At 43.7% G+C, this 27,540-nt stretch overlaps 1 protein-coding gene across 2 annotated transcripts; it reads left to right on the top strand.

The window, feature by feature from the left end:
- The first annotated feature begins 247 nt into the window (after positions 1–247).
- GTF3C4 (general transcription factor IIIC subunit 4) lies at positions 248–22,559 on the top strand. 2 transcript variants are annotated; one of them, XM_077477674.1, is made up of 5 exons: positions 248–544; positions 3,320–5,098; positions 11,138–11,268; positions 16,380–16,468; positions 19,760–22,559. In XM_077477674.1, exons 1-5 carry the CDS (start codon positions 293–295, stop codon positions 19,822–19,824), a joined length of 2,316 nt encoding a protein of 771 aa, XP_077333800.1. In that variant the 5' UTR covers positions 248–292; the 3' UTR covers positions 19,825–22,559. The 2 variants fall into 2 exon arrangements, 1 of the variants encoding a protein (XP_077333800.1); XR_013272359.1 differs by lacking the exons at positions 16,380–16,468; positions 19,760–22,559 and adding an exon at positions 5,178–5,296.
- The last annotated feature ends 4,981 nt before the right edge of the window (positions 22,560–27,540 follow it).

Below are 27,540 nucleotides of genomic sequence, written 5' to 3'. Positions count from 1 at the left end.
AATGTTTTATTCTTGTGAATTTCTAAACTGAAAATCCTCAATGTTATTAAATGGCATTTATTACAATGTAAGGAAGTAATAATACTTATAAATAATAAGGATGTATTAGTATTGATAACATCATTTATTATTATTATTATGGTTCTTATTACTAGTACTACAGGGTAATCAGCAGAATAATATCGATTTCCCGCAGGCACTGTGAAGGACAGCCGGGGGTCCTCTCACTCACTCTCCTCTGGTCGCACACTGATGACGTCGCTGTGACGGTGTCCGGGGGGGGTGTAGCGGAATGTCGGAGTCCTGTGAGGAGCGGCGGCCGAATTTCCGTCTGTCGGTGTGTAAGCGGGAGCCGGTGGTGAAGTTGTTGCAGGCGGTGACCGGGTTGGAGCCGCTCTCCTGGTCGGAGGACCACCGGCTGTCCGTGTGTACCAGCAGCAATGTGTCCGTCCTGGAGCAGCTGTGTGACATCCATGGCAGCGGCCCGGAGCTCACCCTCCACCGCACCTGTGTGCCCGCCCCGCACAAGACCTGCTTCCTCCGGGTAAGGTCGAGGGTTGCTGCCTATAGGGCCCTCTGTTATCATTACATGTACCTATAGGGGGCTGACAATGTACACAGCGCTTTACATACACTGCTCAACTAAATGAAAGAAACTCTGACAACTCATCAGATCTCAATGGGGAACAATCACGTGCTGGATCTCTGTACCGATATGGACGGGGTAATGTGTTAGGAAGGAAAGGAGGCCATGTTGTTTGATGGAAATACAAATTATCACCCTACAGAGGGCAGAATTCAAAGACACCCCAAAAATCAACATGAAAAAATGATGCAGCAGGCGAGTCCATTTTGCTGAAATTTCATCGCAGCATTTTCATCGCAGCATTGCCAACGTTGCTCCTAATGAGACCACGGATAGTGTCCCTGGGTATTTCCCTCAGATCTGGACGTCACTGAGCTCCTGAATAGATTGAGGTGCAACCTGTTGGACTCGGATGGACCGACACGTAATGTCCCAGAGGTGTTCTGTTGGATTTAGGTCAGACGAGCGTGGGGGAGGGAGCATTTAATGGTATCAATTCCTTCATCCTCCAGGAACTGGCTGCATACTCTCACCACATGAGGCCAGGCATCATCCCGCACCAGGAGGAACCCAGGACCTACCGCACCAGCGTAGGGTCTGACAATGGGTCCAAGGATTTCATCCCAATACCTAATGGCAGTCAGGGAGACAAAGGGGAGAAACCAGGAAGCACCACCTAAGTGTAGTATTACAAGCTGCTTTAATGGCAAGGTATCATAATACATTTACAAGAAGTAAGAATGTAAAAAGCTCATCTGTATAGATGCGTGGGGTCCACCTGGATCCGGTCACTGTGTATGGCTGTGAGATGTTTTCCTCAGTGGCTCTACATGGCCTGTGTACACCAGGAGGGAGCAGGAACTCAGCATCAGACACTCATGGATGACGTCACAGAAATGCATCCGGGGTAACATCCACAGAGAGGGAAAGGAGAACCGACATAGATACATTTTAAAGCTGAAGTTTTATTATATTTTGCCTTCCCTGGTTCCAGCACTCAATCCAGCCCCCTCATCAATATTTCTGTGCTTCTCTATGAAATGCAGACAGATGGTGGCTGGTGGGAGGAGCTCACGGGGCGCTGTACATAGCATCCTGAAACACATCACAGCATATGGCCACACTACTCTCCAGAGCTCTCGGCCCTAATGCAAGCAGTGGGCAGGCTGTTGGGAGGAGTTATCCAAATACCACAGAGCCAATGAGGGGCAGGTGTCAGTCTGGAGGTTTTGGTGTTCTGCGCAGGCTGTATTTGCATGCAAACCACCCTGGGGTCACACTCGTGTGATGCTGAGCCTCCGTTATTTTAAGAACTGAATGAAAGAGGCAGGGCAGAGACAGGCTGGGGAGGAAAGAGCGAGATGATGCTAGAGACCTCCAGCCAGGAAATGAGAGCTTTATCTGACTTGCTGCAGCTTCTAAGGTACACGGGGTGTGCAGCGAAATCGCATTAAGCAGTTTCAGTACAGGAGAGGAGCTTATACGACTGTACAAGGCTGGAGTTCTCCTTTACCCACATGGCGACTTCAGATATACTGTGGCAGAGCGCCCTCACTGTGCTGAATCCCATACATGTACGTGATCTGCTTCTTTCCGGTGAGAGCATGCCTACCCGCTGCCCACCCTGACTATACTGCCTTTCCCTCCAGCATAAGCTGATCAGTGGGTCCCAGACAATGATTTATGACCAGAACCGCCAATTGGCTGAGCAAATGACAGAAAAGAGCTCTGTGTTGGTACACAGCACAGGGCCCTCTACGGAGAGCAGCAATGTGTGACCGTTGTTTTCTCTCTGCAAAAAGGTGAAGTGAGTAGAAACTGGCATATTACACATTGTTAGACACACAGTTAACCCTTTGCCCCTAGATGTTAACATCTTCCCAGCCAGTGTCATTAGTAAATTGACAGCGTATTGCAGGGATATGCAATTAGCGGACCTCTAGCTGTTGCAAAACTACAAGTCCCATCATGCCTCTGCCTCTGGGTGTCATGCTTGTGGCAGTCTTGCTATGCCTCATGGGACTTCTAGTTCTGCAACAGCTGGAGGTCCACTAATTGCATATGCCTTGTGTATAGTATTAGCCCGGATTAATTATATTCGTGACGTGATTGCCCGCTGCACTATAAGTCGCCAATCACTGCAATTAGTAGTATAAAAAAAAAATTCCAATATACATATATACAATAACTTTAATGCAAACCAATCAATATTCTTTTTTTTTTTTTTTTTTAAACCAAAGACATGTAGCAGAATATATTTTACGTGTGTGTATATATAATAAAGAAAAACCCAGTGGTGATCAAATACCACCAAAGAAATGTAATTGTGTGTAAAAAAAAAAAAAAAAAAAAAAAAAAAAAGTAATCGGGTGTACAGTGTTACATGACCGCACCATTGCTGGTTAAAATAGCGCAGTGCTCAATGGCAAAAAAAAAAAGCCTCGTCTTGAAGGGGGTAAAAAAAATTGGAGCTGAAGTGAGTAAAGCTTTTTTGAAATGACGGGTTTGCTTTAACGCCCATCCTCCCTTTGCTTTCCTCTCATTCAATTTAGCTGCCAAGAGCAGAGAAAATGGCAGATATTTATGGGCATGGAGGATTGAGACATACTTGAAATGAGAGGTTTGTGGGGAATTTGGAGGTGAGGGAGGTAAAGGAAAGGGACATTACATCTGTTGCTTTTTCTGGCACGTAAAAAGTCATCTTGATACTGAAATGTCTCTTTCATCTTGCAGATCGGTTCCTCAAAGGAAGTGGAGCAGTGCAGAGCCAAGTTTGCCCGGTCAAGTGACCCAACAGTCAGCCAAAAATTTATGCTGGACAGAGTTTTTAACCCTGAAGGGAAAGGTTTGCCACCCTTGCAAGGATACAAATATGCCTGCTGGTCTCCTGTGGGCTGTGATGCCAATGGACGATGCCTTTTAGCTGCACTTACTTTGGATAACCGATTGACTGTTAATGCAAATGTTGACAGACTTCAGTGGAAGCAACTGGCAGACCTAACAGAAATGTATGGTGAACGTTTAACTCAGAGCAACTACACCATGACTGAGAATACCGCCTATTCACAACTGGACGATTTTCCTGAGTACCAGAGGCGGCACAGCATGCAGACCCCTGTACGGATGGAGTGGTCCAGCATATGCACTACCCAGGAGATCATGGAAAACAACACTTGCCGAGATGTTGGTACTGTTCTGTTGGCTGTACTCTTTGAAAATGGAGATGTTGCTATTTGGCAATTTCAGCTACCCATAAAAAACCACAGCTCCATTATTTCCTGCAACACCATTGTGTCTGGTGTTGATTCACCAAGCATCTTGGCATGGTGGGAGTATGAACACAGCAATCGTAAAATGAGTGGACTGATTGTAGGTAGCAGTCTGGGGCCTGTCAAAATTATCCCAGTGAATTTGAAGGCTGTGAAAGGTTACTTCACATTACGGCAGCCGGTGATCCTTTGGCAAGAGGTTGATCGTTTGCCAGTCAACAGTATTAAATGTATAGCTCTCTATCACCCTTACCAAAAGTGCAGCTGCAGTCTTGTGGTTGCTGCCCGTGGTTGCTATGTGTTTTGGTGTTTGTTGTTGATATCAAAAGCAGGTCTCAATGTTCACAATTCCCATGTAACTGGACTTCACTCCTTACCTATCATTTCTTTGTCTGTGGACAGGCAGAATGGGACCATTTATTCCTGTTCTGTTGATGGAAAAGTTCAGCAGTTGATTCCTATTTTCACAAACCTTGCTTTAAAGTTTGAACATCAGCTCATTAATCTGTCAGATATGTTTGGTTCAGTGAAATCTCACGGCATTGCTGTAAGTCCCTTCGGGGCATATCTTGCTTGCATCACCTCTGAAGGCATGAACAATGGGATTCATCCAGTAAACAAGAACTTTCAGGTGAACTTTGTGTCCCTCAAGACATTTGAGGAAGCAGCAGCTCAGCTTCTTGAGAGCTCCAGCCAAAACCTCTTCCGGCAGTTGGATCTCACAGACATTGTGCGCTGGAAGATCCTTAAAGATAAGGTCATCCCTCAATTTTTGATTGATGTCTTGGACAAAAAGGCAGATGGAGGTCCATTGTACTTTTGGAGGTTCCGACTTTTCCTTCTGAGAATTTGGTACCAGTCTTTTAAAAAAGCGACTTATGAAGCAATGCAGAAACAACCTTACCAAGAAGCAAAGGTTTCCAGGAAGGATGACACCCCTGTGGAGGCCAGCATTTCTGAGGAAGAAAAGGATCAGGATGAGAGTAGACATGATGATGAGCATGGCTCTGGTAAAACATTAAGAGACAGTGCAGAGCCGGAGTCTTCTCCAGCTGATGAAAGTCTTTTGGAAATCCAACAGAAAATTGATGCAGTGGAGGCACATTTGACCAAGGAACACATGAAACATGTTCTGGGAGAAGTCTACCTACACACCGGCATCACAGAATATACCAGTATTCCGACCCGTGGTGTCTGTGCTTATCTGATGGCTAACAGGGATGACGATGACAGGACAGCCCAGGTGCACCACCTACCCTTTTTCATTGTTGCTGTTCAGTCATTTGCCTTTTGCCTAACGTTTCCCTGTGTTCATGTTGCAGTGACATACTACAAAGCTGTTTTACATACAGTCACTTCTGGCTTTTTCTGCTGATGAGAACCTGCTGAGAACGTCAGTGTCCCTGCCACAGTCATATAAACATAGTCTAGGGCTAATCACGTAAGAAACAAATTAACCTCCTTGTGTATTTCATGGATTGGGGAGGGAGATCACATAGAGAACATTCAAAGAATTCAACCCCAATTCGCCAAACCAGTAGCTCCCATATCTGAGATCTTGAGGGACACCATCTGAATTTTCTGCCTTTGCCTACATGTTTCCTCCTTGTTTTTTGGTTTCTTTAAACCAGGGGTGGGCAACCAGTAGCCCTCCAGCTGTTTCCCATGAGGCATTTCAAGGCTGGCAGCTACAATCACTCTGAGGCATGATGGTACTTGTAGTTCCGCAACAGCTGGAGGGCCCCAGGTTGCTTACCCCTGCTTTAAACTCTTTAAAGTGATATTAAAGGCAATTTCTTTTTTTTTTTTTTGTAACATGTTAAACTTACCTGCTCTGCCCCCCCCCCCCCCCAGAGTAGCCCTCTTCTCAGGTCCCCCACCATTGCTTCTGGCCCCTCCCATTTGCCTCCAGAGCAAACCGCTTGCTATGGTGGCACCCAAGCAGGTTCACTCCCAAGCTTCTGCTCTGTGTGTTTATTCACACAGTCACAGCTTGGCCCTGTCCCCCTCTCATTGGTTCGCTTGCTGTGATTGTCTCAGCCAATGAGGAGGGAGAGTCTCTGGAGAGCCGAGGCACTCGTGCACGTTGCTAGATCTCCATTGTGCTCAAGTAAGTATTAAGGTGCTGGGGGAATTTTGCACAGAGAAGGTTTCCTTACCTTCGCGTATTGCATGCACGAAGGTAAAAAACCTTGAGTCTTTAGAACCACTTTAAAAACACACTAGCAGATTAATTATCATTGTATCACTTTCAGCCTGTAAGGAAGTGGAACTTAGTCTTCAATGGGGTCTAATGCAGATCATGAACAGGTTTAAAATTGCTGCTGTACAATTTAATTATTTTCTTCTAGGAGCGCTAGCTATTTGCCACTTGGGCACTGGGCTTCTAATTCAGGGCTGCCATGGAGAGGTGTGAAAGCGATTCTAAAGGCTGAAGGTTTTTACGTTCATGCATTCTATGCATGAAGGTAGATAACCTGCATGCTGCATGCTATGGGGGGGGGGGGGGCAGAGCCAGGAGTGCCAGCATGGGACCAGAGAAGAGGGGAAACGGGGCTGTCCTGTGCAAAACCATTGCACAAAACGGGTAACTATAACATGTAACATGATTTTTTTTTTTTTTTCTTTCTGTATCACTTTAACTACCATGGAGGTGTAGGTAAACTACAGTGTCTGTATTAGAGGGCATTTGGTGCATCTGTAAAGCAATGCGGTTTTACAAACTCTGTGTGCATTATGTTGTTATGCAGTAGTTTTTAGATCCTTACAGCCCGTTCACACCTGAATGTTTTGTAGCCCTACGCCTGAAGCTACAAAACGCTGGAGGGGAAAAAATCCATTATTCTCAATGGAGATGGTTCACATCTCCACTCCATGTCGCCTGAAGCTCAAACAAGTTCCAGACCCTTTTTTGTCGCGCGAATTGGGCTGATTTGGGCGTTTTCATTCCCATAGAAACTAATGGAAACGCTCGATTCGAGCGTTTAGCGCGACAACGAGCGTTTCTATGGGCGTTTTGACGCTGTATCTGCTCAAGAAAAAATAAGCAGATGAAAAATAGTTTTCCTATTGGCTGAAAAAAAACGCCGAAGTTAAAAAACGCTCGTTGTCGCGCGTTGTAGTGTGACAAAACGCTCGTTGTCGCGCGACAAAACGCCGGTAAAAACGTTCAAACACGCTACGCTCAGGTGTGAATGCAGCCTAAGACTTAATTCTCCATCTTTGAGAATATGAAGAGAGAGGAGGAACCCTGGTTGCCGCAGTACAACATCACTCTTGTGTAAGACACATAAAATCCACTATTGTTTAACCACTTAAGGACTAGGCTTTTTTTGAGATTTTAGTGTTTACATGTTTAAAACATTTTATTTATTTTTTTTGCTTGAAAATTTCTTAGAATCCCCAAACATTATACATTTTTTTTTTCTAACACCCTAGAGAATAAAATGGAGGTCATTGCAATACTGTTTTTCACACTGTATTCGTGCGGCGGTCTTACAAGCGCACTTTTTTGAATAAAAAAATAAGACAGTCGTATTAGTCCAATTTTTTTTATATTGTGGAAGATAATGTTACGGCGAGTAAATTGATACCCAACATGTCATGCTTCAAAATTGCATCCGCTCGTGGAATGGCGTCAAACTTTTACCCTAAAAAATCGGGCCGATAACGGTGATCTCGCTGCGAATCCGCCGCAGAGACCACCATTATCGTAAACAGAACTGCCGGCTCTAAAGACGGATACCTCGGTTGTGGCAGCAACTTCTGCCGTTTCCGAGATATCCATCTTCAAACTGCTGACATATATGTACATGAGTCGGTCGGCAAGTGGTTAAAGGAGAAGTCCAGCCTGAGCTTGTTTGGCTGGACTTCCCCTATGGGTCACAGGAGTGCAATTCGCTGAAGTCTGTTCTCTGCTGCCGTCACAGGAATCAGTCCAGACCCCTGCGTCGTCATGACAATAAAGTCTGGATCCACCAGGTGCCTGGACTGATACCCATCTCAGCGAGCTGTTGAGGGCCTGAGGTGGCCACTCCCCGCCCCTCCACAGCTCAGCGCTCCAGTGAGCGTGGCGGGCAGAGCTGAGAGCTGCTGACTGACAGTCAACAGCTCTGCTCGGGGAGCTGTGAGAACTGAGCAATCGGCAATGTTTGATCGCTCGGCTCTCAGTGAAGAGGTGTTAGGGGACAGATATAGCATTGGACCAATGCTGCATTCACCTAGGATAGCATGATTATGGGGGGGGGGGGGGGAAACATACTTCTCTTTAACACATTGGTTGCTGCCTCTCACAGCCAAGGTTGCTGTTTAACACTAGATGCGAATATAGCTAGACTACCTGAAGTGGTTCAGGTTGTGGGATTTTGGATATAGCCAACTCTGGTCGGGGACCTTGCCTCTGACAGGTAACGGCTAGAATGAAAGGTTACCTTTTAAAGTGCCCCTCTTGTCTAGAGAAGCATTGCCTTTGTGTGTTCTCTTTTGTTTCCAGTCTTTCATCTGTAGCAGAGCTACAGCCATTCAACTCTTTACTTTTACTTGCTGGATGCCTGTGACACCCCTGGCTGAGGGAAATGCTGGGGATGATTTGCCCAGAGGTGAAGACACAGGCATCTGAGACCCCCACAAGTGTTGGATGCTGGAAATTCTTCTGATGGCTGTAGCTGTTCGGGAGAACAAATATTGTAGGCAATAAGATGGTAATAGTATTATAACTGTCTTTTACAATGCTGTGTGCTGGTGTCTCCATTAATGCTTCAGGATATTTTTTAAGATTGATATTCAACTGTATCTCCTCAATGTTTTAAGCCTTGCTTTATGGAGTTTAGGGTGTGGAAGTGGTTTTTGTTACCTGCAGAGATTTCCTGAGGTCCTGAATGACAGCTGAGTCTATCACACCTCTTCGTATTACATACTCATGCATATTTCTGTATTTTAAACATGTTTTTATTTTATTTTTATGCCTTTGTTTATTCATTCTGAAAAATGGGGCGTTACCTTGTGAGCAGGAATTGTACACAGTGTAGATGTGTTTAAAATCATGTTACGTGGGAATTTACCATTTATTCCAGTGGGCCTGCCAAACACCATGAATGCACAGAACTGCTGCATGTCCATTTCTTCAACATGTTAAAGTGATTCTAAAGGATTCATTTTTTTTTTTTTTTACCTAAAATACTAAATGTGGTAAACTTACCTGCTTGCTGTGGAATGGATTTGCACAGTGCAGTCTCGATCCTCTTGCTATGGGGGCACTTGAGCAGGCTTGCTCCCGATCCGTGCTTCTGTGAATGGACATTGTCCATTCACACACTGATCATTGCTTGGCAAATGATAACCAATGAGGAGAGAGATGCGGGAGAGCCGTTGCTCTCAAGCAAGTTGCTGGATTGAGATTGGGCTCAGGTAAGTATAAGGGGGGCTGGGGGAGCTGCAGACAGAAGGCTTTTTATCTTAAAGCGGAGGTCCACCCTAAAATGGACCTCCGCTCATCGGAATCCCCCCCCCCCCCTCCGGCGCCACAATCGGCACCTTTCAGGGGGGAGGGGGGTGCAGTTACCTGGATAATCCAGGTAACTGCACCCACTTCCGGGATAGCTCTCTGCGGAACGGGGCGTACGTTATGCCCCGTTCCGCAAGCGCCCGCCCCCTTCAGCAAGTGCCCCGCTGCCTGCTGGGAAACACACAGCTCCCAGAGGCAGCGGGGACCATCCGGATTGCGCCGCGCGGCTCGCGCATGCGCAGTAGGGAACCGGGAAATGAAGCCGAAAGGCTCCATTTCCTGATTCCCATACCCAAGATGGCGGCGGGACCCGGCAGCCGAGCGAGCGATCGGCTTCGGGTGCCGACATCGCGGGCGCGCTGGACAGGTAAGTGTCACTATTTAAAAGTCAGCAGCTGCAGTATTTGTAGCTGCTGGCTTTAAAAAAAAAAAAAAAAACGCGGAGTCCCGGCGGACTCCCGCTTTAATGCTTTAGGCCCGGTTCACACCGCTGCGGGGGGAGATCCGGATGTGATTCGCACAGCAAATCACATCCGATCTCCGTAGCGATGCGAGTTCAGCCATACAGATAGTATGGCTGAATTTGCAGCGCTCCCGCAGCAAACTCGCACGGGACCCTTTTTTGGGTCCGCAACAGAATCGGATCGCATGGGGGTTCACACCATGCGATCCGATTCCTGTGCGAGTCGGCAGATCGCACTGCGATATGCCGACGGATCTGGGGGTGTCATTAACATAACATTGACACTCCCAGCCGTCCGCATAGGGCAGTGTGAACTGCCGGCGGGAGGTGTGCGATGCGGGTAAACGCCGCAGATTCGCGGCGTTCCTGCATCGCTATAGTGTGAACCCGGCCTTAAGGTAAAAAAAAAACCTTCTGCCTCTACTACCACTTTAAAGTATTTGTTACCCCGACACTTTATATTCCAGACGTTAAAGTATCCTGTTCTCTTTTTGTATTGATTGCTTTTTGTGAAATCCCTGGTTTTCCTGCCAGCCCCTTTTGCTTTCCTCTTCCACACTGCTGCACAACCATTCACTGGGAAGCTCGGTGTACTGTTGCTGCTGATTCCCCCAGCTCTTATGCAGCTCAAAACAGAGGGAATGTGATTACTTATATAAAAAAAAAGGGAAATACGGTATTTATGTCTTGTATATTATAAAAATAATATATATAATCGTTTAAAATCACTTAAAAAAATAAACCTGCACTTTGCCTTACTTGGGCATAGCAATGGGTTTTGTTTATTGTCCTCATCCCTAGCTGCAAATGCTGAGCTTTCCTTAGCTTCCCTGCTCCCCTATTGAGCTGCATGGATGCCCACTAAGCATTTTGGAATTTTTATTTGAAATGCATTTTATTGCAGTATATTGCTTTTTGTTTTATGACATGAAAAGAGACCATGGTGACCAAATCCACAACTCTTCCACAGACTAAGCTGGCACATCTACAATTACAGGCAGGCGGTATGGAGGGCCCAGGATCTGGGTACGCCTTCAACTTGACGCTTATGAAATACATAGAAACATTGCTTCATAGACAAACCATGTACTGTCTGCCTGCAGCAGCTGTGCATGGCAACCAATGGGCTTTTAACTTTTTTTTTAATTTTTTTTTTTTTTTTTTTTCAAAGTGAAACTCAACAAACAAAAGATAAGATTTGTTTGATTACTAAACTATGAATTGCCATTATGTTTATTATCAAAACTGTTTTGCTCTGTAAAGAAAAGTCCATTGTAGTCACCTGGTAACTCCGTTTCTGTATTGGCTTCATGCAGGTGCTTATCGGTCATGTTGAAAAGAAGATGAACAAGCAAATGTTTCCAGAGTACTGCACTTTGTGTAAAGAAGTTCTTCCATTTATTGATTGTAAAAAGGCTGTCTGCCCTAATGGACATCTCTGGCGCAGGTAGGCCTACTCAAAGTAGACATTTTTAAAACGTTTGCTTTTATCAATTTAACCACTTAAGGACCGAGCCTCTTTTTGAGATTTGTTTACAAGTTAAAAACAGTTATTTTTTTTTTGTGGTGTTTTTTTTTTTTTTTTTTTTTTTGCTAGAAAATTACTTCGAACCCCCAAACATTTATACATTTTAAAATGGTGGTCGTTGCAATACTTTCTCATGCCATATTTTCTGAGCAGTCTTAGGCCCCTTTCACACATGCAGACATTATGTCCGTATTTCATCCATCCGTTTGCGGATGAAATACGGACATACATGCATTCCTATGGGATAGCGGGTGTCTGCGGATAAACATCCGCAGACACCCACTATCGTCCGATTCTGCAGACGGAGGAAAATCCTATTTTTCTATCCGTCTGCAGAGCAGATCGGATGAACACGGACAGACGGTCCGTGCGCATCCGATCCCCCATAGACAGTGTGCAGAGACCGCCCTGTCTGCCGCCGACTCAGCGGGGACAACGGAGCGATCCCCGCTGAGCAAGCGGATCATCACGGTGCCGGTCATTACTGATCCGTCCCATGTGAAAGGGGCCTTACAAGCACACTTTTTTTGAAAAAAATACACTTTTTTTTTTTTTTTTCAATTAAAAAAATAAGACAACAGTAAAGTTAGCCCAAATTTTTTTATATTGTGAAAGATAATGTTACGCTGAGTAAATTGATACCCAACATGTCATGCTTCAAAATTGCGCCCGCTCCTGGAATGGCGACAAACTTTTACCCTTAAAAATCTCCATAGGTGACATTTAAAAAATTTCTACAGATTGCATATGTTGAGTTACAGAGAAGGTCTGGGGCTAGAATTATTGCTCTCGCTTTACCGATTGCTGTGATACCTCGTGTGTGGTTTGAACGCCGCTTTCATATGCGAGCGCTACTCGCGTATGCATTTGCTTCTGCACGCAAGCTCGGCAGGATGGGGCACGTTTAAAAATGTATTTATTTTTTCCTATTTATTTTGCCTTTTTATTTTTACAATGTTCTTTTAAAAAAAAAAAAAAAAAAGTCACTTTTATTCCTATTACAAGGGATGTAAACATCCCTTGTAATGGGGAACAAAAAAAATGACAGGACCTCTTAAATATGAGATTTAGGGTCAAAAAGACCTCAGATCTCATATTTGCAATAAAAATAAAATAAAAATTTTGTCATTTAAAAAAAAAAATGGCCCTTTTTAAGAGCTTCCACCCTGCAATGATATGGAGACGGTGAGAGCCATCTTCCCCTCACTTGTCTTCATGTCACACAAGGGACAGCATCCGATCGCCTCCACTGCTGCCGATGGCATCTGAGTGAGGCGGCCTTCTTCCGCCACCAATAAAAGTGATCTTGCGGCGAATCCGCCACAGAGACCACTATTATTGGAAACCGGACTGCCGGCTGAAGAAGAGGATACCAGGGTTATGGCAACTGGCTGCTGCCATAACGATATTCCTCTTCAAAGTTAGGACATAGATCGGTGTGCGGCGGTCCAGAAATGGTTAATTAGGGTTGCACTGATACCACTTTATGACTGAGTACAAGTACCGATACCACTTTATGACCGAGTACAAGTAGCGATACCCTTTTTTTTTTTTTTTTTTTTTTTTTTTTTACTCGCCGACACTTTTTTTTTTTTTTTAATGTTGCAATTTTAGTTTTTACAATTTTATTCTTTTTTTTTTTTTTTTTTCTTTTTTTTTTTTTTCTTTTTTTTTGGGGGGGGGGGGAATAGACATTTGTCAGGTGTTTTTTTTTTAAGCCCTGTTTGGGGGGGGGGCTTTGGTGAGATATCAGGGGTCTAAACAGACCCCTGACATCTCCCCTTTGAGACAAGAAAAGGGACTGAGAACAGATTCCCCAGATTCCCTTTTTTTTTAAGCCCTGTTTGGGGGGGGGGGGGCTTTGGTGAGATATCAGGGGTCTAAACAGACCCCTGACATCTCCCCTTTGAGACAAGAAAAGGGACTGAGAACAGATTCCCCAGTCCCTTTCTTTGCAGCCTCAGCTGTGCTGAAAAGGAATGGACAGGAGGCAGAGGCTCCTCTCCATTTATATACTGAAGCATCGGAAGGAACGAAGGACACCACAGAGAGTAAGAAGGACATCGGAACACCATAGGAGCTGGAGGACACAAGGGACAGTCGGGGTGATCGGTATGGCGGTGGGGGCAGTTACAAGCACCAATTTTTTTTTTTTTTTTTATTTTTTTTTACCCCCCCCCCCCCCCCCCTGTATAGCCTTTCAGTAAAGCAGCTGATAGCTGTGGGAGGGAGAGGAGGAAAAGTGGCTGTCAGCTGCTTTATTGAAAGGCTTTGAAGGGGTATCGGTGCTTGTAACTAAGGATGAGCTCAGGCGTGTTCGCAAACAGCACATGCAAAGCCCGCCAGGAAGTTGGCACTGCACAGCGCTAATCACATCCAGTGAGACATTTCCCGATCTCTGCAGCCGTGTGTCGGGACAATGTCTCACACTTGTGATTAGCGCTGTGCAGTGCCAACTTCCTGGTGGGCGTTGCAAGTACTGTTTGCATACATGCCTGAGCTCCTCCTTACTTGTAACTACCCCCGCCACACCAATCCTCTGAGGCTGCCCAGCCCCCTGCTACACTGAGGATGCCTGACACAACAGGTAATGGGGTCAAGCATTGGAACAGTTGCACGAGTACCGATACTCGTGCAAATATTTGGTATCGGTGCAACCCTAAATTAATGCATATGGCTACTTTTGTTTTGACCTGCAGTGGGCCTTATTCTCAGCTGAAAGTATGGCCTACATTGTCCGTCTCAAGAAAACAACTTGCCTAACCCTGTTTTACACCAGTTTTTCATTCTTGAAAATCAATTTTTTTTTTTTAAATTGCAATAATACAAACATGTCAATATTGCAAAGAAACATAAGTGTAACCAATAGAATGGATTATCTATACCAGGGGTAGGTAACCTTTTGAGCACAGTGTGCTGAAAAATATTTTCAAAGAAATTGAGTGCCGATTTTATAACAAAAACATGTCAAATTTACACTCTCAATCACGAAAATAATTTTTATAAAGTAAATGCTGTAAACTACTTGAGTAGTAATGAGAAATTCAAATCCTGCACTCTCACTCCTCAGATCAGCCCCAATTCATGCACCTTCACACCTCAGATCACTGTCCCTCCTGTAAATCTGTTTCACCACTGTACCCCCCTGCGTGTCTGGCCCCACCACTGTAACACCCCCTGCGTGTCTGGCCCCACTGCTGTAACCCCGCTTCTAATCTGTGATATGCAGAGTGGTGAAAGGAAGCAGAGATGAGACACCTACCTGTCCTGGCACACTCATCCTGCTGATCCACCTCTTGCATCCAGCCCATGTGCTTGTATGGGATGTCTGTGATGTCACATACAAGCATATGGAATGGATGTGTAATGATGAGCTCAGGTCAGGGGTATTTTCTGAAAGCAGTGGGCCTGTGTGCAGGATCATAAGTTGGGCCCCCACAGCTGAGAAAAAGTGCGCCGCACCAAAAGTTAGGTGTGATTTTCATTCCGCTGAATACTGACTGTGGCATAAACAGAGTACCGGGGTTCATTAGTAAGTGATGCAAATGTTCAGGAATAATTTCAACAAAGTTCCCAGAAGCTCAACAGTTATTCAACAAATTGTCACTTGATTGGGGTTTTATCAATCACAGTGAAATCCCTTCTTTCTGAGATTAGTAGTGGAAACTAAGTGAGTCATCTTCCTCCAGATGGTGGACGGGGCTAGCAGGACTGTGATTGGCTTTAGCAGTGGTCAATGATGGTCCTCCTCCTCCTGGAAACAGGAACCAACCGGCCCACCCACCCCCCGTCCCGTCCCCCTTAGCAGAACTGCGCCCAATCTCTTCCCCATCACAAAAGCTGACGATTGCAGCTATAGCAAACTTAGAGAACAAATCAATGTTTCCCATCCTTTACAATGTGTGGGGGCACAGTGCCTCCCGCTCAGTGCAGGTGCGGCGTGGGGAGCTCTGAAATTGGGATGCATTAGTGTTGATTCAAGTGCCAGCAAAAGAGGCTTTGAGTGCTGCTTGTGGTGCCAGTCCCGGGGGTTGCCTAATTCTGACCTATACAAACATCTATTCTACACAATGGGGGTATTCAATAATAGACTGTATTGAAAGAAAAGATGTCTGTTGCTGTGATATGCTATTTTTAATTAAAATGAATACCATTTTATACCATAATCTACCTCCACACAGCCCCATGCCATCTGTTCCACTCTTGCTCTGCTTGCCAACCTTTTTATTCACGATTAGTGGAAAGGTTAGACAAAGAGGATCTGTAAAATGGGGGATCCAGCATTGCCTTAGATGGTGCCCATGATTGTTTTGTTATTTGCTGGTTGAGAAAGCAAGCTTGGACAAGCATGTGACTATTAGCTGCTGGGGCACGTCCTAGACCAGTGATGGAGAACCTTAGCACCCCAGATGTTTTAGAACTACATTTCCCATGATGCTCATGCAGTGTAGTTGCGCACCATGGGAAATGTAGTTCCAAAACATCTGGGGTGCCAAGTATGTGTCCTAGACACATACTTCATGGCAGCCCATAAAAATTAACTCCAAGCACAAACAAAAACACTAATTATTGCTGTCTTGTTGCAACTAGTGAGAATTGTCAGAATTTGACTTGATTTCGGCTTATTGCAGCTCCTGGTAAAACAAATACTGTGGGAGAGGAAGGGACAGCACTTGGGGCCTGTCAGGTCAGCTGCATGTACTGACAAGCAACCTGCTAACAGAGGGGGAGAGCAGAACAATGGCCTAAGTCTTTTGCTATTTCTTCAAATTCTGTTCATAGTCTGACCTAAACCTACAGATCCTTACTTGTGTAGGCAGCTGCTACCTGTGCCCTTTTTCTATCCTTCAGCCAAAATCTTCCCTACTGCTCTCTGTGCCTACACAGTAAGCCACCAAAAGCCTGTATAGGGCAAACTACCAAGCATCTTCTCTTCCGTGTTGGAATTTTGCATTATAAATCTAAAAAAAAGTTTCCTGGGAAGATGGACCACAACTAGACATAAACTGTTTGTGATTGTGTTGTTGCAGGTGTTCCTTAACATACCAGGCCTGTCAGTCTCTGGAATACCGGAGGTGCCTATTACATGACAGTATTGCAAGACATTCAATTCCAGAAGGTAAATATGTTATTGTAGAGTATATTGCACAACCTCTTCAACACCAGATTGAGATTGGACAAAGTCTTCTGCTTAGTTACTCATAGTAACTTGTATAGATCAAGTAAAGTAGAATTCTGTGTTCACCTTGACGTTGCATTAATAGTTTGGGCCATGCTGACCCAAACTAAAGCTGACCATACACTATACGATATTATTTTCTTATTCAATTTCATTTTAGATTTACTTTCAACTATGTAGTGCAAGGACCTGTCTGATTGCATACCAATTGAATTGGTTGACCTCATATTTATTGGTTTTGGTAAAGCTAAAGGAAAATTATACAAGAAAATGTTATAATGTAGGACCAGCTTTACTATATCATTACTAACAGATACAGCTGTTGTGTGTGTTGTAATATACTGTAGTAGCAATAACTACACACAGTGTGCAGTGCTTTGTTCCACAGCAGTACAGGTGACTTCTTGTCTGCTGTCGGACACAACCGAGTTGGCCTGACTGCTTCTCTGCCATTCACAAGAAGCCTTGTATTGTTATCAATTAATACAGTGCTTCATCTGAGGTGGAGAGATGGGTGGATGACATCATAATTTCTGTCTTGGCCAATCAGAGGAAGCCTTGTATTTTTGTTCTGGCAGGAAGTCGCCTGTACTTCCCTTTTTAAAATGTCAACTGCCTCCTGCCCGATATCCCTTGATTGGTAATGAAGGAAGCCGCCACGTGTTAAAAAAATAAATAAATTTGGCCAAATAGTGTCTGCCTCCAATCAGGTGCAAGAACTGTTCCTGTACTTTGACAGCTGGCTGTCAAAATACAATAGCTGTCCATCTGCACTGTGTAGCATTGGTGAAGGAATCCATTCAATTTATTCCATTCACCTTCTGTATGTGTATGACCAGCATAAGACTGCACAGAGGTTCCCCTATCTACTGCTTGAGCTTGGTGCAGATAAGGTGATCTCTCCAGATTTCTGCAACAGAATGAGTCTTCATAGAACTGTTAAACAATGGTGTTGCAGTCAGCATAACCAGAGCAAAAACTAAAGGGCTTTTGGTTGCACCGTTTTTCATGCTCTTCTCTTGTTGCAGCAGCCTGGAGTGGGCATGTCAGTCTAGGAAAAAATTATCATTTGACCCTCAACTAAATAATAGGAACAGTTACTGGTCCTGACCGTAATGTGTCATTTATGGGAACAGTATGTATGTGCATAAATAAAGGTAGATCAGAGGACATGGAACTATTCCTGACCGATAAGGCCTCATTCATGTGAGAATTATGTACCCGAGTAAAAGTATATTGTACTAAATATAGTGTAAGGAACAGTGCAGTTCACACGGTTAATTATTTCCATGTGCAACATTTTTAAATGCAAGCTTGGATGTGCATTTTGACAGACTAATTTGTTGGAAATGCATGTTAATCACTGTTGACACATTTTACAGTGGTTGTTTAGCCTTCTACTTGTCTTTGTGTTTTTGTTTATATTTTTTTAAGGCACAGCTCTCACAATACATAGTGATGCCACCGTACATCACTTAGATGTACGGTGGCAAAGCAGCTCTTCTGTGCCAGATCACGTACCTAGTACATGATATTGTACTTCTGTGTTAGGGGGTGCTGTGATTTTGTCACAGCCAATCGTTAGGAAAATACACAGAACGGAGCTATGCTATGCTATGTAAACAAGGCAGAGCTCCTTTCTAAAAGGGAGGAAGTGATGTGTTTTCTTTCCATATGAATAAAAATTCATCACTTATTTAGCAAAAGAACCACACAAAGTAAACCCATTGTCATTCGTATAGTGACATTGTATATTTTTAGAACTGATCACTGTATTGGTGTCACTGGTTCCCGCAATGTGTCAATGTCTGATTGTTTGCTGCAATATTGCAGTCCTGCCATTGCTAGTATAAAAAAATTCCCAGTATATATGCCATAGTTTGTAGACATTATAACTTTTGCGCAAACCAATCGGAGTTGCCAACCTACCAGATTGAAATTTACTGACACGACACCCACGTTTTTTACTGCCATTTCCAAGAGTTACAAAATTAGTTTTAAGTGGAAATTTTAGTATTTAAGCTACGAACAAGTACAATATGCAATTAGCAATGTAGTTTAAGGTAGATATTAGGGCAAAAAACATATTTCTTTTTATTTTCGATATAGTAAGTAGCTCAGGGACAGAACTCAGGAAGGCAAGAAATTAGAATAGGAAGGCGCACGCACGTGAGGTTGACTCTCACAGTGACAATGATAGAAGTGTGCAGCAGCACAGATGATGCTGACTTCTCACAGGCATAACATGTTCCCCTCATGAGTCATAGTGACAGTCTCTCTCCATGCCAGGTGGTCCCTTCAGTCCACTCCAGTCTAAACGGCACTGACAGTCCCGCTCCCGACCTGCCCTGCACCTGTCCTGCAGACCCACACACCAGGCTCTGGCCACTCTGCTTGGCTCCCTTGCACCATGACATCACACGCCACGCACGGGCACCGCCTCCACCAGAGCTGCCTGAACACGCTGTAGCAGGCACTCGGATGGTCTCGGCCGGCTCTGCACCGAACCAAACATCACAGCCATATTTTTTTACTGACAACTTTTTTTCCTTTTATTGGCTGGAGAAAATTGCCTGTTTTTTACTGGCTGCCAGTAAAAATACTGACAGTTGGCAACAATAACCGATATCAGTGTAACCCTAAAATAATGCAAAAGAAAAACTATGGGGAAAAAAATTACATACATTTTAATCGGGTACAGCATTGCATGACCATGCAACTTGTCAATTAAAGTATTGCAGTGCCAAAAGGCAAAAAAATGGCCTGGTCATGAAGGAGAGTGAAATCTTCCGGAAGGTCAAGTGGTTAATGAACACACAAGTCTATAATACTCTGGACCGCAAACAATTTCTCCAGTATTTAGAGGAAAACAGCATAGTGTGCAGCTCTATAACCATTGATGTGTAGAGGTTGATTACTACAAATACACATTTGTGACTGGTTCTCTTTAAGGGTCAAAACTAATGTGCTTATCCAATAAAACTATTCAGAGTGCAGCTGAAAAGCAGTAACCAAAAAAAACCAAACGTGCTTCTTTTGCTGCAGTCAGATCACCAGAGGTGCATTTTGATTGGTTGCTGTAGTCGTTATTGAATAAGCCTGAGAATATTTAAGTGTTTTTTTTTTGTTTTTTTTTTTGTTTTTTATGTTGTAGTAATGTATTTGAGTGGATGCCACCCCTTTTTCCTACTGATATTTTTTTTTTATTCATATTGATATGTTGTTTTCTAGATCTGGACTGGATTAAGAGATTGCTGAAAGGACCTTGTATACTTTGTGACTCTCCTGTCTTTTAATGCTCCCTTTTGGTTTTTATTGTTGCCGTCTGTTACCAAGCATGGATGGATCTTCACACCAGCTGGCATGTACCCCTGAAGGATGTGGTAACAAATAGAGTATAGAACCCACATTGTTTGCTATACTACAAAAGGAGCTCAAATTCTGACCCAAGCAGCCAATCGCATATTGCATTTCTTGTTGTGCCATCTGGTTAAACAACTATCTAAGAAAAAAGCCAGATTTGGGCTTATGGGGGACTTTTCTAGGGGGAAAAAAGGCATAGTCTGGGCCACTGTGTTTTTAAGGCTTCATGGAGTTATTTTTAACCTTTTTTCTATTTTTCCGTTACACATTAGCAGAAAATTCTTACCATTTTCAAGATTTTGAGTTCTGACTCGAGCACAACCTACAAAAGTATTTGTATTGTGTCGCTGTGCTTTGCAGGTCCCAGTTATACATGAAAAGATTTGAGTTGTGGGACTGGTCCTCCTGAGAATCTGAGGCTGAGATCTCTTATGACACAATAAGAGTTGCATCTCTTGGACTTGAGAATTGCCTGTCTTTGACTTTACAGATATACAGTAGAGCTGGTAAAGAGCAGGAGAGGGAACTTTTTTTTTTACATCTTAGCACCTGAATTGTTTTTCCCCCTGAATCGGACCTGTATGGGTGTGACCTGTTGAGGGGAAGGAGTGGCCAAACACAAACAAAAATTCAAATCCTATAATAGGCACATCTGTCTGTTTTCACAGTCTAGTACTAAAATTTGTCATAAGGTTTAGTGGATGTTAGTGGAGTACATTCAGCACATTTTTATGGTTTCAGCAACTGCTCATTTAAACGTCAAACTGCTTTTCAGTTGTACTGAAGCTTCTCTTTAAAGCAGAACTTTACCCATAAAAACTTAATAAAAAAGAATGTTCTTTAGCAAAGATTCCACATTAATAATGATGCTACCGAAAATTAGTGTGGGCTTTAAATTGCCTCCAGCATTGCTCCTGTTTCTTCTTGCTGGAGGCTGTCACTTTGCTGAAGCCCTGAGCAGCAGTAAATCATGAAGCAGAACTAAACCCATTGATTTAACGGGTTGAAATTATACGGTTTCTGCAATAACCGCTGATTTGGCATGCGGTTTGACATGTCAAATCGCATGCTGAATTGGCCCAATGTGAATTTGGGCTTAGCAAAGATTGCACTCAGGAGCCTCTAAATCGGGGCGCACACTGCTCACAGTCCTGTACTTGGCTCTCTGGTCTGCTCTCAATGGGTGCCCCACAATGCCTTTCTTTTGCACACAATGCATTGTAGGATGGCAGAGGGGGTGGGCTAGAGCTCCAGCCAAGTTGAGGATTGCAAGTAACATAACCAGTTTTGAGGACTTCTGGGCTCACTAAAAAAAAAAATCCTTGCTAAAAGTTAGACTTCCTTGTTGAGTAGTGTTAAATAGTTTATCATATGACAGGTTCACTTAAAGCGGAACTAAACCCATCAATTTAGCAGTTTCAAAAAAACGTTACATTCCCGGCATGTACCAGGAATGTAACTGTCACATTACTTGTGTTTTCAACCAAATTGTTAAACCATCAAATGTCTGGTGTCCGTAGCCGATCACGTGTGCAGCACCATGGCAGGTACAGATCAAACAGAAGCCTCCTTGGCTGAAAATGATAGGAGGATTTAGTTCCGTTTTAAATATGCAGATTTCACGTGTTCACTTTTTTGAGTTCTGAAATTTAGTTTTATGATTTTAGGGGTAACATAACTTATTTATTTGCCTGCCCCAGTCCCTGACTGTAAGAAGATAACATTTCATTATTTCCATTCTTTGCACAACAGTGATGATACTATAGCACTTAGTAACTTTGTAATATTGCCGCTTGTTGGTAACTCCTTCATTTAAACAAGAGGTAGGTACATCTTTAGGAGAAGATGCTTAATGCACCATGATGAAGGTCTACATTGGTAAGTGCCTCCACTTTACACGCACAAGTCTGTCGATGAGCAGATGTATTGGATGCCGAAGAATATTTCGCCTGTGTAGGCCTACATGAGCGGAAAAATTGGAGTCCTTATCAGCTGGGACTGGTCAGCATTATTACTCTATCAGCCTATTCAGAAATGATTGACCTCTACAAGCATTGTTTCTGCTTTAAAGGAAAATGTTCCTAAGAGAAACAGAGAGCTTGTCATTGCTGAGTTTTCATTCTCCAAAATGCTAGTTATCTGGCTGTCATGCTCACCCTCTGTCTATGCTAAATTGGTCACTAAATCAAGTTTACAGAGCTAGAATTGTGATTTGTTTTTTTTTTTCTTTTAACCCCTAATCTGTATACTTGGCCTGGGTCAGTAACACAAACTACTGAGATGAGGGGGTCAGAAAGACAGCCAGACAACTAGTTTCTTCGGGAGGGCAGCCCACCATATTTCTCAAAGGCTTTTTTTAAATCGGCTTTTTTTTAAGGTCATCTCATTGTTGGCACTCCTTGCAGGCATCCATATTATAGGATTGGTGCCAGTTTATTAGGTGATGTCACTGATCCACACAGCAAATGGTGTTGTTTCATGAAGGGGTGGCTTTAGTGAACTGATTTGATTAGTTGGTTGTGGCGACCATGTTTCCTTGTATTTATCAATGCACCCCCCTCTTGTAAATATTTCTGTGTCTGGTCTTGTGTTTCTGTATATTTTATATTTTTGTATTTTTTTTCCTTTGTCATAAAGTAAAATAAAACAAGTTTATAATATCTCTATAGCTAAGTCTAACGTTATTCTTTTTTTTCAGTGTTTATTTTGCATCTCTTAAAACCCACTGAGAATTTATGTAGGTTGCCTAAACCCAACTTGCCTTTTGAATTTGCTAATTGCCTAGCTACTATGCTTATCAAAATGCTTCAATACTCTTGAGTCACTGACCTATATACATATCAGAATTCTGTCTTTCCTCTTACTGTATCCTAGTACTGGGTCAAAGTATGGAGGCCAGAGACTAGCTTTCATAGATTGAGGTCAAGAGTGGTAATTGAGCTTTTAAAACATGCCTTTACTGATCTCTGTAGCTGCAGGCACTGTGGAAAAACTCAACCTCAAATGCCACTTCAGTCATCCAATTACTTTTCTCCTATGTTCACCCTGCTTCCACCGTCCCGCTGTTATTCGGCAGCTCAGCTCTCACCACCCAGCAGTGGCTCAGCAACTTAGCTCACACTTTCTCCTCCCAGTGGTGACTCGCTAGCTTAGCCCATCCTGTCTTTTAATCTTTAATATAAAGACAGGACAGAATCTGGGGGATCAGGGCGAGTGCAGCTGCTGAGAAGATAGACTTGGACAACATCAGTGTTCCATCTACAGTATAAATTTTAAAGTGGATGAAAAACCTAACTCTATTCTTAAAAAAAAAAAAAAAAATCCCTCTCCTACCTATCCTGCATACCATGTGGTAAAAAAAAAGTGTGTACATTGGTTTAATCCAATCAAGCTTGGTCACATGATCCCACAGTTCTGGCTTCCTTGTGTCAGTAAGATGCTCCTGCAGGGGAGCAGAGGAAGCATCAACAACTGTTCGGCCATGGGAGCCTATGGTTGAAGTCACGGCTTCTAGAATGTGTGTGTGTGTGTGTGTGTATTTGTTATACAGTAAAACCTTGTTTTGAGAGTAACTTGGTTTGAGAGCATTTTGCAAGACGAGCAACATCTTTTAATACATTTTGACTTGCTATACAAGCGATGTCTTGATATACAAGTAGCGTCATGTCACAACGGAGTATAAAAGAGGAGAGAGGCACCTCTACGTGTAGCAATATGGTTATATTTAATGATGGTATAACATTTAGCAACTCACATGGTTGATGATTAAAACAGGCACATCTAAGTATGCAGGCATCGGGGGTAAAGCTGTCCACATAGGCTGTCCTCTGTACTGCCATTAATGCCATACCTTCTGTGCTGCACTCCACGAGCACTTCAAACCTTGCTTTCAGGGTAGTCTTCCCAGTCATGATTGTAGACTGATGACAGCAGTGAAAGCCAGCGGTGTGGAGGACAGTCTATGTGGACAGCTTTACACCAGATGCCTGCATACTTAGATGTGACTGTTTTAATCAATCGTGAGTTGCTAAATGTTGTACCTTCACTAAATGTAACCATATTGCTACACTTAGAGGCCCCTCTCTTCTCTTTTATACTCTGTAGCTCCTGCTGGATTTTGCTTCTAATCCTCTTGTGGAGGTTTCCATTTGTGGATGGACATTTTGTGGTTTGCGTAACCTATCACATTGCTATAATCTCTTTATATGGCCTATAAACTGAAATACCTATGAATAAATGGTTGTGGAACGAATCATGCGAGTTTCCGTTAGTTCTTATGGGGAAATTTGCTTTGATATACAAGTGCTTTGGATTACAAGCATGTTTCTGAAACTAATTATGCTCGCAGTCCAAGGATTTACTGTATATAATTTATATTTTAAAAATGGTGCACAGGCATTGGTTGGTTATTCATTGTCGAGTGCTCTCCTACAGAGGGGAGCCAGAGCAGCAAGGATCACGTGACCGAACCAGATTGGATTAAAAAAATCCTTGGCGGCTGGACCTGAGAATTGTGGTAAATAATCCTCGCTGCTGGGGTTCTGCACAGGGATAAGTGGGAAGTGGACAGATGCTAGATTATAGGAATACATGCATAGCTGAAATAGCAGTTTTTAGTGGCATGATCTTTTAACTTTTTAAAATCAAGCTGCGACTTTTTCATAATAGAGTGAAAATGTGAATTTACTACGGTGTGAAACATTACTGCTGGCACGTCTACGCTGTGGCAATCAAGAAGATGGCAGGTAATAAAGCTATATTGCTTCGCCTTGGCAGACAACAAGGTCTTGGCAATGGCAGCGTCTCATTGTTTCATTTAACCTCTGGTACATCGGTTTCAGGAGTGTAGACCTTATATGGTTGTATGACACCTTTTCTGCTCAAGGCCAGTAGGGTGGTGTGATGGTTATCAGGAGTTAAACCAAGGTATCACCTACAGTGTTATCCTCGATGTGACTTATAGATATATCTGTGCACTGATGGTATCCTTTGCCATCTGTACTTTTAATCTGGCAGTGCACTCTATAAAATTGACATGTGGTCTCCCTTTGCATTGTTAAGGACCTTTGGATCTTCTTATCTCGTTCTTCTTTCTCCCTTCTTTTGAATGCTAGACTCGCAGCTGCTCAGTCTGACAGTGCTGCTCCCTTTTGGCTTGACATAAGCCTTTTGCTGGAGAAGACTAATGATCAGCTCATTCTGTATAGTCAGGTGTGGAGCTGTATTATAACTGGGCTGCAGGTTAAAGCTCCATCGCAGCCAGTATGTATTCACTTTTGGCTAGAATGATGACGTTAGAACCTCTGTCAGGTTTTTCTTGCTGCTTGTGCCCCTATTAACGTTTCTTTTCTAATTTCCTGCCAGGTCAGGAAGTGTAGGAAATTTCTCCGAACAGGAACGCAGAAAAGAAAAATAACTAGCAGCATGGGGAAGGAATACAATTTCTGGCCGTGATTTATTTATTTATTTTTTATTTTTTTGCTGTCATGTCTCTTTTTCTTGTACAGGTGCCAATGGCACAGGAAGTGAGGGAAAATCTCCCCACTGAAGTCACAGGCAGAAATAGAAATGTGAGAATTTTTTACTTCCTACCCAATCTATACACAACCAAAAAGAACAACATTGTAGCTGGGGAATAGGGTTCATTGGAAGCCAGCACTGCGAGAATATGGAGTCTCCCAAAGCTGACTACTTCACTGACTAATCACGCACATAGGTTGGACTTGTTTTTTTTCGACCTCACCTACTGTGTAACTTCTTATGAAAATGCTAATTGTTTGCTAATTAATACAAACATCTGTATTATCATATACGCCACTGTCCTGGAGCAGTTATGCTAACTTTGAGTACTGGCTTTAAAATCTGCCAGCTCGTTCTAGGTCTGTGTTCCTAAGTATGGGAAAAGTTATGTGAAATAAATGAAAATGTTACATCAAAGTAACATGTAAATTTACAAAATTGATAATCTAGCACTAAAATAAATTGTCCATACAAAGCGTGTCTAAAAAGAGAAAGAAAACAAAGTTCTTCTTTAGCCTTCCTCCACCTATGTAGAAACCATTCCACAAAGTTGAATGTAAATTGCCTCTCATCAGTTACTGCAATACAGCTCACCAATACTAGAGGAAAATCCACCACTCTGTGACACGGTTACATGCGCCTCTTAACAGATTCGGTGGACCGTAATGTTATAAATAGTCTAATTGGGCTCAACGCATCAAATCAAAGGATGGCTCAACCACGGCATACAAGTGATCTCATCAACCGCCCCATGCACATATCATGCAGCAGGGCAGCCATTCTGTGCCAGATCACATACCTAGTGATCTGACACTTTTGGGTATGGGGCACACACGCCACCAGCAACCCTCTCCCACTGTGATTGAACACAGCAGGAGCCTCAGATGCTTTTCCACCGGGAGACGGGCAGAACGGCGGTCTGTGAGAGGGGAATGTACTGATCCTCTGTTTCTGCTAAGCAGGAACACAGATCTTTACCATCCCCTAGTCAAAGCACCTCACACACAGTAAGCACTTTCTAGGACCACATTTAACTCCTTCCCTGCCAGTGTCATTAGTACAGTGACAGTGCAGATTAGTGGAGCATTGGCACTGGAGTTAATAGGCACTGAAGTACACAATGTTAGAATTAAAAATAGTTTGTTATAAATTTTTAATCAATTTATAATAAAATCAGACAGACAATGTTTAAAAACTTTGCAAAGTAAGGGCTAGTTTACACCTGCTTCAAAACAAGTCTTTGGACAGGCTTTGTTTAAAGCTCTCTGAACGCCAGCCAAAGCCCCTGTCACTAAATAAAATGGTTAGCTTACAGTCCTGTTTACACCTGCTTTTGCTTGGTGCTTTGGTGAGTCTTTAACCACTTCCTGACCGCCTGTACGTTGCCCGTTAAGAGGCGGCTTGCGTGGCTGCCGGGAGCTCCGTGATCGCGGGACCCATGGACTCAATGTCCACGGGGATACCTGCAATCGTCTCACTGTGAGGAAGAACTGGGAGATACTAATGTAAACAAGCCTCTTTCTGTTCTGCCTAATGACACTAATCACAGCTCCCTGTAATCGGGAGCGGTGATACGTGTTGTGTCACACACAGCTGCCCCCAGTTAGAATCACTCCCTAGGACACAGTCCCTACAGCGCCACCTAGTGGTTAACCCATTTACTGCCAGTCACCTTTACACAGTAATTAAAGGGGTTGTAAGGGTAAATGTTTTTTCACCTTAATGCATTCTATACATTAAGGTGAAAAACATCTGACAGTCCCGGCGCCCCCAGCCCCCCCCCCCCCCCGTTTTACTCACCTCACCCCTCAAATCCCGCGCTCGTCCCCCGATGTCCTTTCCACCGTTCAGCCTGGCCGCTGATTGGCTGGAGTGGATGGATGGAAAGCAGCGCAGCCATTGGCTCGCGCTGCTGTCAATCACATCCACTGACGCGGAGGGGCGGGGCCGTGTGATACAGCGAGCGGCTACAGCCGCCGGCTGTATCACGGGAGCGCGCCCGCAGATGCTTCTCACCATGCGAGGGAGCTCGCATGAACGTGAGAAGCATCTGCGGGAGGAAGCGGAGACAGCCGCCGAGGGACCCCAGAAGAGCAGGTTCAGGGACACTCTGTACAAAACGAGCTGCA

This window comes from Lithobates pipiens, unplaced genomic scaffold (assembly GCF_037356315.1).
Source record: "Lithobates pipiens isolate NorthernLeopardFrog02 unplaced genomic scaffold, aLitPip1_a1.2 Scaffold_1, whole genome shotgun sequence".
In the NCBI taxonomy this organism is placed as follows: Eukaryota; Metazoa; Chordata; class Amphibia; order Anura; family Ranidae; genus Lithobates; species Lithobates pipiens.
Note: the sequence above shows the minus strand (reverse complement) of the source record. Positions and strands in the feature narration are given on the sequence as shown.